Source organism: Myotis brandtii, unplaced genomic scaffold (genome assembly GCF_000412655.1).
Source record: "Myotis brandtii unplaced genomic scaffold, ASM41265v1 scaffold1347, whole genome shotgun sequence".
Taxonomy (NCBI): Eukaryota; Metazoa; Chordata; class Mammalia; order Chiroptera; family Vespertilionidae; genus Myotis; species Myotis brandtii.
Window position 1 is genome coordinate 610,208 of NW_005354788.1, and position 12,514 is coordinate 622,721.

The 12,514-nt window shown below is 44.2% G+C and overlaps 1 protein-coding gene across 7 annotated transcripts in view; it reads left to right on the forward strand.

Annotated features, from left to right (window-relative positions):
* Positions 1-12,514, forward strand: part of CHST10 (carbohydrate sulfotransferase 10) — a 36,971-nt gene that overhangs the window by 10,274 nt on the left and 14,183 nt on the right. For 3 of the 7 annotated variants that reach the window (XM_005860472.2, XM_005860474.2, XM_005860471.2), the window contains exons 3-4: positions 6,336-6,424; positions 7,189-7,320. In XM_005860472.2, coding sequence (XP_005860534.1) covers positions 6,382-6,424; positions 7,189-7,320 — 175 coding nt within the window. In that variant the 5' untranslated portion in view covers positions 6,336-6,381. Of the gene's footprint in view, positions 1-6,335; positions 6,425-7,163; positions 7,325-12,514 lie in introns of those variants that run through there. The other 4 variants (XM_005860475.2, XM_014534971.1, XM_005860476.2 and 1 more) reach the window with 4 other exon arrangements.

A 12,514-nucleotide genomic window follows, 5' to 3' on the forward strand; every position in this document is an offset into this window, starting at 1 on the left:
ATATATGGCTAATATGTAAATTGTCCCCATGGGAGTTTGACTGGGAGACTGGGAGTTTGATCACTCGCTATGACATGCGCTGACCACCAGGGGGTGGTGCGGAATGAAGGAAGGCCCCAGCCGGCAGCCGGAAGGCCCTGATCGGCCCTGATCGCTGGCCAGGCCTAGGGACCCTACCCGTGCATGAATTTCATGCACTGGGCCTCTAGTTGTAAATAACGCTGCAAAAAACATATGGGTGCATCTGTTCTTTCAAAGTAGCGTTTTGGGTTTCTTTGGATATATTCCCAGTAGAGGAATTGCTGGATCATAAGACAGTTCTATTTTTAATTTTTGAGATAACTCCATACGGCTTTCGACAGTGGTTGCACCAATCTGCATTCCCACCAACAGTGCATTAGGGTTCCCTTTTTCCCACATCCTCACCAACACTTGTTTGTTGATTCATTGATGATAGCCATTCTGACAGGTGTGAGGTGATATCTCATTGTGGTTTTAATTTGCATTTCTCTAATGATTAGTGACTTCAAGCATCCTTTAATGTGTATTGGCCATTTGTATGTCCTCTTTGGAGAAATGTCTATTCAGGTCCTTTACTCATTTCTTAATTGGATTATTTGTTATTTTGATGTTGAATTTTATAACTTCCTTATAAATTTTGGATATTAAGCCAAATTTATTAATATGTAACTGTGTCTATGAATATGTTCTCCCATTCAGTGGGTTGTCTTTTCATTTTATTGATGGTTTCCTTTGCTGTGCAAAAACTTTTTAGTTTGATGTAGTCCCATTTGTTTATTTTTTCTTTTGTTTCCCTTGCCCAAGGCAATATATCAGAAAAATATTGCTATGAGAAATGTCCAAGATTTTACTGCCTATGTTTTCTTCTAGGATTATTATGTCTTTGGGTCCAACATTTAAATCTCTAATCCATTTTGAGTGTATTCTTGTGTATGGTGTAAGGAGGTGTTCTAGTTGTTTGTTTTGTTTTGTTTTGTTTTGTGGGGTTTTTTTGCAAATATCTGTCCAATTTTTCCAACACCATTTATTGAATAGTCCATCTTTACCTCATTGTATGTTTTTGCCTCTTTTGTAAATATTGACTATAAAGATGTTAGTTTATTTCTGGACTCTCTATTCTGTTCAATAGGTTTATATGTCTGTTTTTATGCCAGTACTATTCTGTTTTGATTACTATGGCCTTATACTATAGTTTAATATCAGATAGCATGATTCCTCCAACTTTGTTCTTTCTCAAGATTGCTGTGGCTATTCAGGGTCATTTGTGGTTCATATAAAATTTTGGAGTATTTGTTTTAGTTCTGTGAAATACGCTATTGGTATCTTGATTATAATTGCATTGAATCTTGGGTAGTGTGGACATTTTAATGGCATTAATTCTTCCTGTCCATGAACATGGTATATGCTTCTACTTACTTGTATCTTCTTCAGTTTCTTTCTTCAGTGTCTTAAAATTTTCTGAGAACAGGTCTTTTAAATTGGCTAAATGTATTCCTGGGTATTTTATTTTTTTTGAGGCAATTGCAAATGGGTTTGTTTTCTTAGTTTCCATTTCTGATAGTTCATTATTGGTATATACAAATGTAACTGATTTCTGGGTATTTATTTTGTATCCTGTTACTTTACTGAATTCATATGTCAATTCTAGAAGATTTTTGGTTGAATCTTTAGGGTTCTCTACATAAAGTATCATGTTATCAGCAAATAATAACAGTTTTACTTTTTCCTTTCCAGTTTGAATGCCTTTTATTTATTCTTGTCTGATTGCTGTTGCTGGGACTTCCAGTACTATGTTGAATAAGAGTGATGGAAGCCAACATCCCTGTCTTGTTCCAGATCCTAAGGAAAACACTTAGTTTTTGCCCATTGAGAATGATGTTGCTGTGGGTTTGTCATATATGGTCTTTATTACATTGAGGTATGTTTCCTCTATTCCCACTCTCCTGAGAGTTTTGATCATAAGTGAATGATGGATTCTATCCAGCGCTTTCCTGCATGTGTTGATATAATCATGTGATTTTTATCTTTCTTTTGTTTATATGATGTATCATACTTATTGATTTGTAGATATTATACCAACCTTTCATCCTCAGAATAAATCCCACTTGGTCATGGTGTATGACCTTCTTAATATATTTCTGGATCTGGTTTGCTAATATTTTGTTGAGGATTTTAGCATCTAATGTTTATTAGGGATATTGGCCTAAAATTTTCTTTCTTTATAGTGTCTTTATCTGGTTTTGGAATTAGGATAAACTGGCTTATAAAATGAGCTTGGGAGTCTTTCCGCTTCTTGACTTTTTTAGAATAGTTTGAGAAAGATAGGTATTAGTTCTTTTTTGAATGTTTGATAAAATTTATCTGTAAAGCCATCCAATCCAGGACTTTTATTTGTTGGTGTTGTTTTTTTTTTAATCTATTTATTTTTATTACTGCTTCAGTTTTACTAGTTGTGATTTATCTATTCAGATTTTCTGATTCTTCCTGATTCAGTTTAGGAAGATTGTATCTTTCTAGGAATTTATCCATTTCTTCCAGATTGTCCAATTTATTGACATATAGATGTATTTCTTTGGAGTCAGTAGTTAATTCTCCTCTTTCATTTCTGATTTTATTTATTTGGGTCCTCTATCTTTTTTTCTTGGTGAGTCTGGGTAAAGGTTTGTCAGTCTTGTTTATCTTTTCAGAGAACTGGCTCTTGGTTTTATTGATCTTTTGTATTATTTTTTAAGACTATTTTGTTTTTTTTTGCTCTGATCTTTATTATTTCCTTCCTTCTACTCATTTTGGGTTTCGTTTGTTGTTTTTTCCCAGTTCTTTTAAGTGTGAAGTTAGATTGTTTATTAGAGATTTTTCTTGTTTCTTGAAGTAGGCCTAAAATGTTATGGAGTTCCCTCTTAGAATTGCTTTTGATGTGTCTCATATTTTGGGTTGTTGTGTCCTCATTTTCATTTGTTTCAAGGTATCTTTTTTGTTGTAATTTGCTAATCTTCACCTGAGGATATTTTTTCTATTGATTTTTAAAAATATATATTTTATTGATTTTTTTACAGAGAGGAAGGGAGAGGGATAGAGAGCTAGAAACATCAATGAGAGAGAAACATCGATCAGCTGCCTCCTGAACACTCCCTACTGGGGAAGTGCCCGCAACCAAGGTACATGCCCTTGACCGGAATCGAACCTGGAACCCTTCAGTCCACAGGCTGATGCTCTATCCACTCAGCCAAACCGGTCAGGGCTCCATTGATTTTTGTTGTTTGTTAATCCTCACCCAAGGCTATTTTTTCATTGACTTTTTAGAGTAGAAGGGAGAGAAGAAAAAAGAAAGGGAGAGAGACAGAGAGAGAAAGGTAAGTAAGACACATCAATTGGTTGCCTTCTGCACATGCCTTAACTAGGGCCGGGGATCAAACCTGCAACCCAGGGAATCAAACCTGTGACCTTTGGTCTGCAGGCTGACGCTTTAACCACTGAGCCATGCCGGCCAGGGCCCAAGATATCTTTTGATTTCTTCTTTGATCTCATTGTTAACCCATTCATTGTTTAGTTCCATGTTATTTAGCCTCCATGTCTTTTTCAGTTTTTTTTTTCTGTGGTTGATTTCTAGTTTCAAACTATTATGGTCAGAAAATATGCTTGATATAATTTCAGAATTCTTAAATTTATTGACACTCGTTTTGTCTCTTAACATGTGGTCTGTCCTAGCAAATATTCTGTGTGCACTTGGAAAGAATGTATATTCTCCTGCTTGGGGATGAAATGCTCTGAAGATGTCAGTTAAATCCATCTGGTCTAGTGTGCCATTTAAGGCCACACTTCCCTTGTTGATTTCCTGTCTGGAAGATCTATCCATTGATGTCAATAGGGTATAAAAGTCCCCTACTATGATTGTATTACTGTCAGTCTGTCCCTTTACATCCATCAAAATTTGCTTTTAAAATTTAGGTGCTGCTATGTTGGGAGCATACATGATTACAAGGATTATATCCTTTTGTGGATTGCACCCTTTATCGTTATTTAGTGTCTTTCTTTGTCTCTTACTATAGCCTTTGTTTTAAATATGTTTTTCTTTAAATTGATTTCTGAGAGAGGAAGAGAGATAGAAACATCAATGATGAGGGAGAATCATTGATTGGCTGCCTCCTGCATACCCCCTACTAGGGATCGAGCCCACAACCTGGCATGTGCCCGGACCGGGATTTGAACCATGACCTCCTAGTTCATGGGTCAATGCTCAACCACTGAGCCATGCCGGCTGGACAGGTGATACAAGTTTAGAGGAGGCAGATTCTGTCTCACAGCACACTGGAAAGTACGCAGGTGGCTATTTTATCCTTATAGATGGGAAATGGGGCCCAGAGAGCTAATCGTTGACTAATCCCCAGCCACCCAGCTCAGGGAAGAAGAGAGTAGACCAAATCCTGTCCCTGCCCCAGGCCTGGGTGGGAGAAGCAAGGTGCTCCTGACTTTAAATGAAAACCCAAGACTTGGGAAGGCAGGCATGGCTTCAGGATCTCACATTACAACTTGCCAGATGGAAAATGCTACCCCTAAGCCACTGGGCTTCCTGGAGAGCAGATGTGTTCTTTATTCTCATGATCTCCCTGCTTTGATTTAGAGGTGAGCTTGTTGGGTGGACTCAAATTAGACCCCTTCAAAAACCTAGTTCCCATTGGAAAGTTAAACCGTGAAAACCTCCTGGGGGTGGGCCTGATGCTGGGTTGGTGCGAGGGCCTGAGACCCAGAAGGTACACAGGGTCTCAGAGCAAGAAGCTGAGAGTGGGCAGTGAAGAGGTCTTTGTGATCCCTGCTGTGCAGTGGAAGTGTGTGTGCATATGTGAAGGGTTCCCTCGTCTGTGTTCACTGGCTGCGGCACTTAGCAAAGCGTGGACTGCAAGCTCCAGGCCATTCAGCATCGGCCCTCTTCCTCCGCCTCTAAATCGTCCTGAGAACCATGCACAGGAGCAGATGCCTCTCTGCTTAGGTTGCATGCCACCTGCTGAATTCCTATCTCCTTTCTCTGTACTCACTCCCCAGTCCACACTATCCTCGTTGCCTCTGTTAGAAAAGGCTACAGCTGGGGTTTCTCGGTGGGGCATCCGCCGATGGGGATGGACTTTACTGAGTGTCACTGTCTTGGAAGGACAAGCTTAGTGGACTCAGGAGTGCGGTACCCTGCGCCTCTGGGCACAGTCTGTGCCTCACTTGTCTTTAGAAGGAAGGGCTAGTAGCTTGAGTCGCCTGGGTTGAGTCTGGCCTTCCCTTTCATGTTGGGGCAGAGCAGCCTGTCACAACAGTTTCCCACCACCACCCTTAGAAGGGTATACTGATTAAATCAGAAAGTCGCAGGGCGCTGAGGTGTTGGCCAGTTCCCGTTTGTAGGGGGTCTGCTCCAAACCAGGTGGGTACACTTAATCCCATGACCACCCTGGAAGGAAGGCCTGGTCTCAGAGATGGGAAGCCAAGCTCAGAGAGGCTGTCACTTGCTAAGTCGCAGAGCCAGTGAGTGGTGGGCCCAGCCAGGTCTCTCTGGCTTGTGCAGTGCTGTCTCAAAAGATGATGGCAGAGGAGAAAGGGGACTCGGCTTGGAAAGGCCAGCTGGCTTCAAGCAGGTGGAGAGGGAGTGGCATTCCCTTTGTTGGGTAGTGTTGCCCAATAAAATACAGGACACCCGGTTAAGTTTGAAATTCAGAGAGAGCAAATAGCTTCTTTTAGTGTAAGTATATCCCATGCACTATTTGAGATATATTGATACTAAAAAGTTTATTTGTTGTTCCTCTGAAATTCAGACTTAACTGGGTGTCTTGTGTTTTTGCTTAATCTGTTTAATTTGTTCCCCTGCTTGGGGGCCTCAGGAAGCACACTGGGCCTAATGTATGGGCAGCTGAGGAGGACAGAAGGTGATGCACAAGCCACCTGCGAAAGGCTGCACATTAGGTGGTGAATTCCCCGCTGCAGGGAGTGAGGTGTAGGCTGGGTAACCACATGGTGGGGGACTTTTGGGTTTCACATGCCTGGTCCCAGTGAGAGTCTAGGACGTAAACATTTTTGAGATAAGGAGGAGAGTTGATCCCCTGGGTCCACCCCGAGCTCTGTCCCATGTAGTGTTTAGAAGCTCTCTGAAGCTGTTTGCCATCAACACATGCTGAGAGGACCAATTCTCCCCACAGAAACCAGCCCAGCCAGCATGGCCCCTTTAAAGGGTTTGGTTTGGCTTGAAGAAGTGCTGTGTTAAAGGTGAAATGAAACATGCATGTTTGTCTCTCTTGCTGAGAGCTGACTTGACTTCCTGGTTCTTTATCTGTCTCCTGCAGCAGAGTGGGACTTGTGTGACCTGCATTCCTCCTGGGGAACGAAAGCATGAAAAACACCCACCCCCCTGTTTCTGCACTGGCCCTTGCAGGCAAGTGAATGGAGACAGAGAAGTTTTGATGTTCATTTCTCCTGTGTACAGATTCTGTGTACAGATTCTCTAAGTGTGGCTACATCTCGTCAGGAAGTCAGGGTTCTAAGCAGCCTGCTTGTGATTGCCCAGTATGGGCAGGTCTAGCCCTGGGCAGGACTCCTCTTGCCCACCTGCTTCCAGGGTAAGAGAAACATTTTGATGCATGAAGTGCTAGGTACCTGCAAAGAGGTGCAGTGGTGGTCATCTTGAACCCCAAATCGACTCTTCAGAGGCAGGGTGAGGCAAGGCACAGGGGAGATGTTGGGGGTGTGGGAGCAGTTTTAGGTTGGCCTGACGAGGGCTGCCTCGCAGATGATTGTGGCCGTGCGAGTGCTCACCTTCCTTATTCTGCATGACGCTATGCACAGCCTCCTGCAGATGGCACAGGAGATTGGAAACATTTAGATGTTAGTCCGATCCAGAAAGCAGACAAGAGGCAAACCTGGGAAAGTAACATTTTATCACAAGTTCCAAAGCAGAGAGAAGTGGCTCCTTTCCATCCAGGTGTTTTACCTTTGACTTAATTACCAAATCGAGAAGTTATTATTAATTCAAAATAAAATGTTAAGTTAAAGACTAAGTCAAAATACCCATGGTATCAATAAAAGGTTTTTAAAAAATATTTGTACTGATGCTATCAACTGGAATCCCCTATTGTTTTTCTGATCATTTGTTTAATTGATGTATTTGTAAGCAGCAGGAGCACTCCGCTTGTTTTCCAGGAAGAATCACTGAATGGCTGACGTTTGACAACATGCACCACCAGTGGCTTCTGTTGGCTGCATGCTTTTGGGTGATTTTCATGTTCATGGTGGCCAGCAAATTCATCACCTTGACCTTTAAAGACCCGGATGGTAGGTATGCTGCCTTGTGGAATGAATTTTGGCTAATCCAGGCATTGCTGTGATATTGTTTCTGAGTACATGCACAAATGATCTCTGTCACGGAATCCAAGGACTTTTGTTCCAGAAGATACCAGGGAGGTCATGGCATCCACATCCTTAACCATCTAGAGGTGCGGGGTGAAAAGGCAGGGGATGGTTCTCACCAGCTCCGCCCTTCGGGGTGGACAGAACATGCTTTCTTGGTGGGTTCCTTGGTGCCTCCTCCATGGCATCCCACAGGCTGAGAATCTGAGAATGTGTTCTGCTTGGCACCATCATGAGACAAGACTGTGGTTGGTCAGCATGCCTGAGTGCCAGCTGCGCTGTGCACTGGTGGCCACATGTTTGCAGGTCACCTCAGTGCATCAGAAAGAAGGTGATTTAAATATGTGCATGTCAGGTTGTGTTTGAGGATTTTTAACTCCCTTGACTTGATGTGGGCAGTCAGATGAGGACACAGAGAGCACCAAGCCCAGCTTCAGCAGAGCTGCTTCTAGGTCTTGTTCTTCTTCTCTTACCTGGGTCTTAGCACCTAAGACTGACCTGAGCACGGCGAGGCTCTCTGAGTGTCCGGTGAAGTGCTGGACATGCACAAGGAGGTGCAGTGGTGGTCATCTTGAACCCCAAAGTGACTCCTTTCAGAGGCAGAGTGAGGTGAAACATGGGAGGTGTCAGAGGCTTAGGAGCAGTTTTAGGTTGTCCTGATGCTGTCTCCTAACGGAAGATGTTTGGGGCCCTGGGTGTGCTCATCATCCTTATTTTGCACAACTCTTTGTACATCCTGCAGAGGGTGGCCCTTAGCAAAGGTTAGAAAATTATCACATGAGCACTTTCCCGATTTTCGCCTGCAGGCCCTGCTATGCCTAGAGCTCCTGGGTGTGTCCCTGCAGCACTGAGGGCTGCCTGGTGCCCCCCATCTCCTGCCCCCGTCTCTCTGTGTCTCCCTGTCTGTTCAGTAACAACAAGGTTGGAAGAGGATCTGCAGGCAGAAGAGGGTAGCCCTGAAATCAGCCCCAAGGCGGGGTTCTTAGCTCCATAGTTTCCACTAACAACAGTTTTCAGTCACCAGGCCCTCAGTACTTGAGGCCCAACAGGCTATCCCCTCATCATCCCCTCACAAGTCACCCCTCATCATCCATGGCCCTCAGGAGAACCTGAGGCTTCGCAGCCTCGGGACGGTAATCTCATCCCTGCAGGTATCCAGGTGGCCAGGATCATCAGGTAACTGTGGCTCACCCTGGGCACTGGGGCCTCTGTGAGACACGGGCTCCGTCTCGGAGCCTGGTTGGACTTTGAGGCGGTGAGCTTAGCCTGGGAGTTTGGACATGGCCCCGCTGCTCCAGCGCGGTCACCGAGAATGGAGGCCCCTTGCTGAGAGGCAGGGCAGTGGTTCTCCTCCTCCTGGCATTTCAGACTCACTGGGGGGCTTTGAAAACCTTTGCTGCTTGAGGCCAACCAGAGACTAAGTCAATTTGAATCTAGGAGTGGGGCCCGGTGGAGAACCCCAAGTGTGAACAGAGCTGGGAAGCTGAACGAGAATCGGAGCTGCTGAGACCAGGAAACCACACATTTTACTTGCGAGTTCTTTAAAAGTCACCTCCTGGTAAGGAAGGCACCTACAGGGCAGGTCACGAGGTTAAAGTATTTATGGTTTATTTTGTTTAAGAAAGTAGAATAGGTAATATATTTATGAGACTTCCATAAAAATAATTAAATTAGATGTGTGTTTCGAGTTATATTATTCTCTGGCTCCTCTAGAGAACACCTCATTCCTCAGTGGAAACTGATAAACGAGGTTTCATTCTGCTTTGATATGGCAGATTTTATGCTGAATGTTTTCAGAAAAGTGTTAAAGCTTAGAGGTTTTGTAAAGGGGAGTAAAAAATTACAGGGAAAGAAGGAAAAACCTACAGAGAAGGATGAAAAGCTTTGGAATCTTATTTATTATTTTAGAAATGTTTTATTGAATCTATTGGATGCTTTGGGACTTAAGACCTGAGAAAAGATGGATGTAGTCCTCTGTGCTGCTCACCAAGTATCTCCAGCCCTTTAAGGTGAGCGGTAATTCCTTGTGCCCTCTGATGCCCCGTGTGGCCGTGTGATGGCTGTGGCCAGTGAACCACTCCAGGTGGGAACTTTGGAGCCAGCGCACACTGGGCCCCCCTCAGTGAAGCATGGAGAGGGTCCTGTGAGGACGGGCCACCAGTGAGGGTGGCGTCAGCCCCATGGTGTGCACTGAACTCAGTGAGAACTCTTTGTTGTTGGGCCCACAACATAGCGCAGCCATCTCTGACTACGGAGGACTTGTCCCTAAGCGCCTGGCTAGAATCACAAGATGGATGTCTGTTAGCCGAGTTATGAATAAAGGCAGTGAGCTCTCACACAGGGTCTACTAGTGTAGATGATTGAGCTCCTTGAAGTTAAACAACCCCCCTGAAGGCCATCAGAGAAGACCGTGGGTGGGTGGTTCAGGCATCTCCCGCCCTTGAGCCCTATGTTTTAGTGGGAATGGTCACTTACCCCCTCTGTCTCTGGGGGTAGCGGGGAGCCTTAACCCCCTGGTGGGTCTGAGAGCTGAACAGGAAACAAAGAGTTTTGTAAACTTGTGTCTGCAAGAGATTTTTCTCATGTGTTAGGCTTTGTTTTACTGGTGGTCACAGTATTTTCACCTTTGAACCAAAAGCCTCATGTGAAATATTTATCACAAGGAAATAACTGGCAACACAGCAGGATCATGTGTGATGAAGGTCCATTTCCTGAAACGCAGGTAGCGAATCCTTGGTCCCAGCACCGAGGGGCCGGTTGTAACTCGGTGTCTGTGGGGCGGCTTGTCTGGCTCTGTCCTCTGGGAAACCGGCTCTGTTCTAGACCCCCTCAGTGGAGGGGCGTGTTTTCTTCTCACCTGCCTGTTCCTGATGAGTCCCTTACTAGTTAAGCTGATAGGAAGAGCAGGTATGTCCTGAACTGCTGTTGAAAGCAACGCTTACCTTGTTTTTTGTTTTTAATAGGGTTATGGTCTCTCTTCAGCTCAGCAATGAAGCCACAGTGATATTTGTGGCAGTGGCTTATCTGTGGTTGACACATTCAAGTGTCATGCTGAACTAGGATCGGGAGTTGTAACGAGGGAAATAGATCCCATCCAGCGATGGGAAGTTCATGGCAGGGACGTTGAGAATAGTGCATCTGGTGCATAAGTGTAGACACTGATTTTCGGCTCACTTCTGTTTGACTTCCTCTCCCAATCTTTTGCTCCACTTAGCTCCTCACCTTGGTTGTAAGCCGCTTAAGGGCAGAGCCAATGACTTCAGAGTCTTTGCATGCCTTCTGCCTGGTGTGTGAAGGGGGAGACACTGGGTGACTGGACACAGCATGGTCACGGAGATGAGTGGATGTGATCCCTTCTAGAAAAACAAAGCAGTGCGTCACTTGGTAAATTTAAACGCATTGTGAATAGAATGAGGCCTATCACGAAAGTGAGCTGATACGTTATGAAGGCACCTGGCCATAACTGGAGGATCAGAATCCTTGGTCTCGCAGCTGGAGTCTTGTTCCTGAGGGCCAGAGGGGAAAGGAAGCACTGTTTGATCATAGTGGCATAATGGTACCTGCTGGAAATAAATGGTCATCGACAAAGCAATGGAAAGACCAAACCAAACATAAATCATGCTGCCAGTTTTATTTCAGTCTCTTCGAAGCAGGGCCAAGGCGAGCTGGGGAGAAAACACTAGGAAGTTTAAAATCATAAAAATGCTAAAAATGGGCAGATGACTGGCCAGTATGTGAGATGTTCCATAGCTGCCAAAGCCTATTTATTTTGCTCCTGGTACATGAAATGGGCTGCTCTTCAAAAGCTGATTGATTGATAGGTCAGTTGTTTAAAATTCACAGTACATTGTCCTATTTAAATGTTATTAAGAAGCTTAGATTTCTACAGAAGTCTGTTGAACTAAGTGTTGAAGTAGCTAAGCATTGTAGTGGTAGTAGTAGAAGATGCTGTGGGAACAGGAAGTGACCAGACAGGAGGGGAATGTGACCTTTTTTTGAGCACCTTAGTGCTGCTCCAAAGGTGGTCAGATTGCGCAGAGGAGGATAGACAGACGTTGGTCTCAGAGCCTGAGTGTGTCCAACAGCTTTGCTGATGGCACTGATGCCTTGTCTAGTTCCGCACCATAAACAACACTCTTGTCCCTGTTACAGGTCCAGAACAGCTGCTGGGCACAGCTTGGGTTAGGTTGCCTTTTAACCCAAACCTAGAAAATAGGAAAAAAATACTTTAGTGGGATTCATGAAGGTGCATGGCAGAGAGATTTCTATTGGAGTCAGAAAAGGAAGCTGTGGAGATGGGTTACTGTTGTCGGGGCGTTGGTAAGGAGTTCTCCCTGTGCGTTCTCCTGACAGTGCTGGACGGGGAGGGGGACGCGAGGACTGGGCAGGTGGGGGCTGCAGGGGAGTGTGCAGTGTTGGTGTTAATGACCTAAGGGGGGAGGTTTTGATTTTTTTTAAAAAAAGTGAACTGTGCCTTTGTCCATGCTTCGTTTTTCTGATTTTTATAATTTTATTTGCTCTATTTTTTCTAGGTATGTATTAGTGTTTGCAAAGTTTTGAAAAATAAATGTTTGATTATAGAGGTCTGAAACTTATCTTCAAATTTTGCTCCAAAGGTCTTCCAAAAATCAGTTGGCTATAAATTATTATTCTGGACTAGCATTTTGTAAGATTTCTCTAGTCTCATCTCAGTTCCCATGGTTTTTTAAAAATATATATATATGTATTTTTATTGATTTCAGAGAGGAAGGGAGAGGGAGAGATAAAAACATCAATGATGAGAGAGAATCATTGATCGGCTGCCTCCCCCATACCCCCTACTGGGGATCGAGCCTGCAACCCGGGCATGTGCCCCTGACCATAATCGAACCCAGGACCTTTCAGTCCCCAGGCCAATGCTGTATCCACTGAACCAAACCGGCCAGGGCAGTTCCCATGAATTTTTAAATTAGTATGTAAACACTAACTTGACTTCTAACCTGGCTTTTTAAAAAATTAAATTTCTTGCCCTGACTGGTTTGGCTCAGTGGATAGAGCAGCCGTGGGCAAACTACGGCCCGCGGGCCGGATACGGCCCGTTTGAAATGAATAAAACTAAAAAAAAAAAAGACTGTACCCT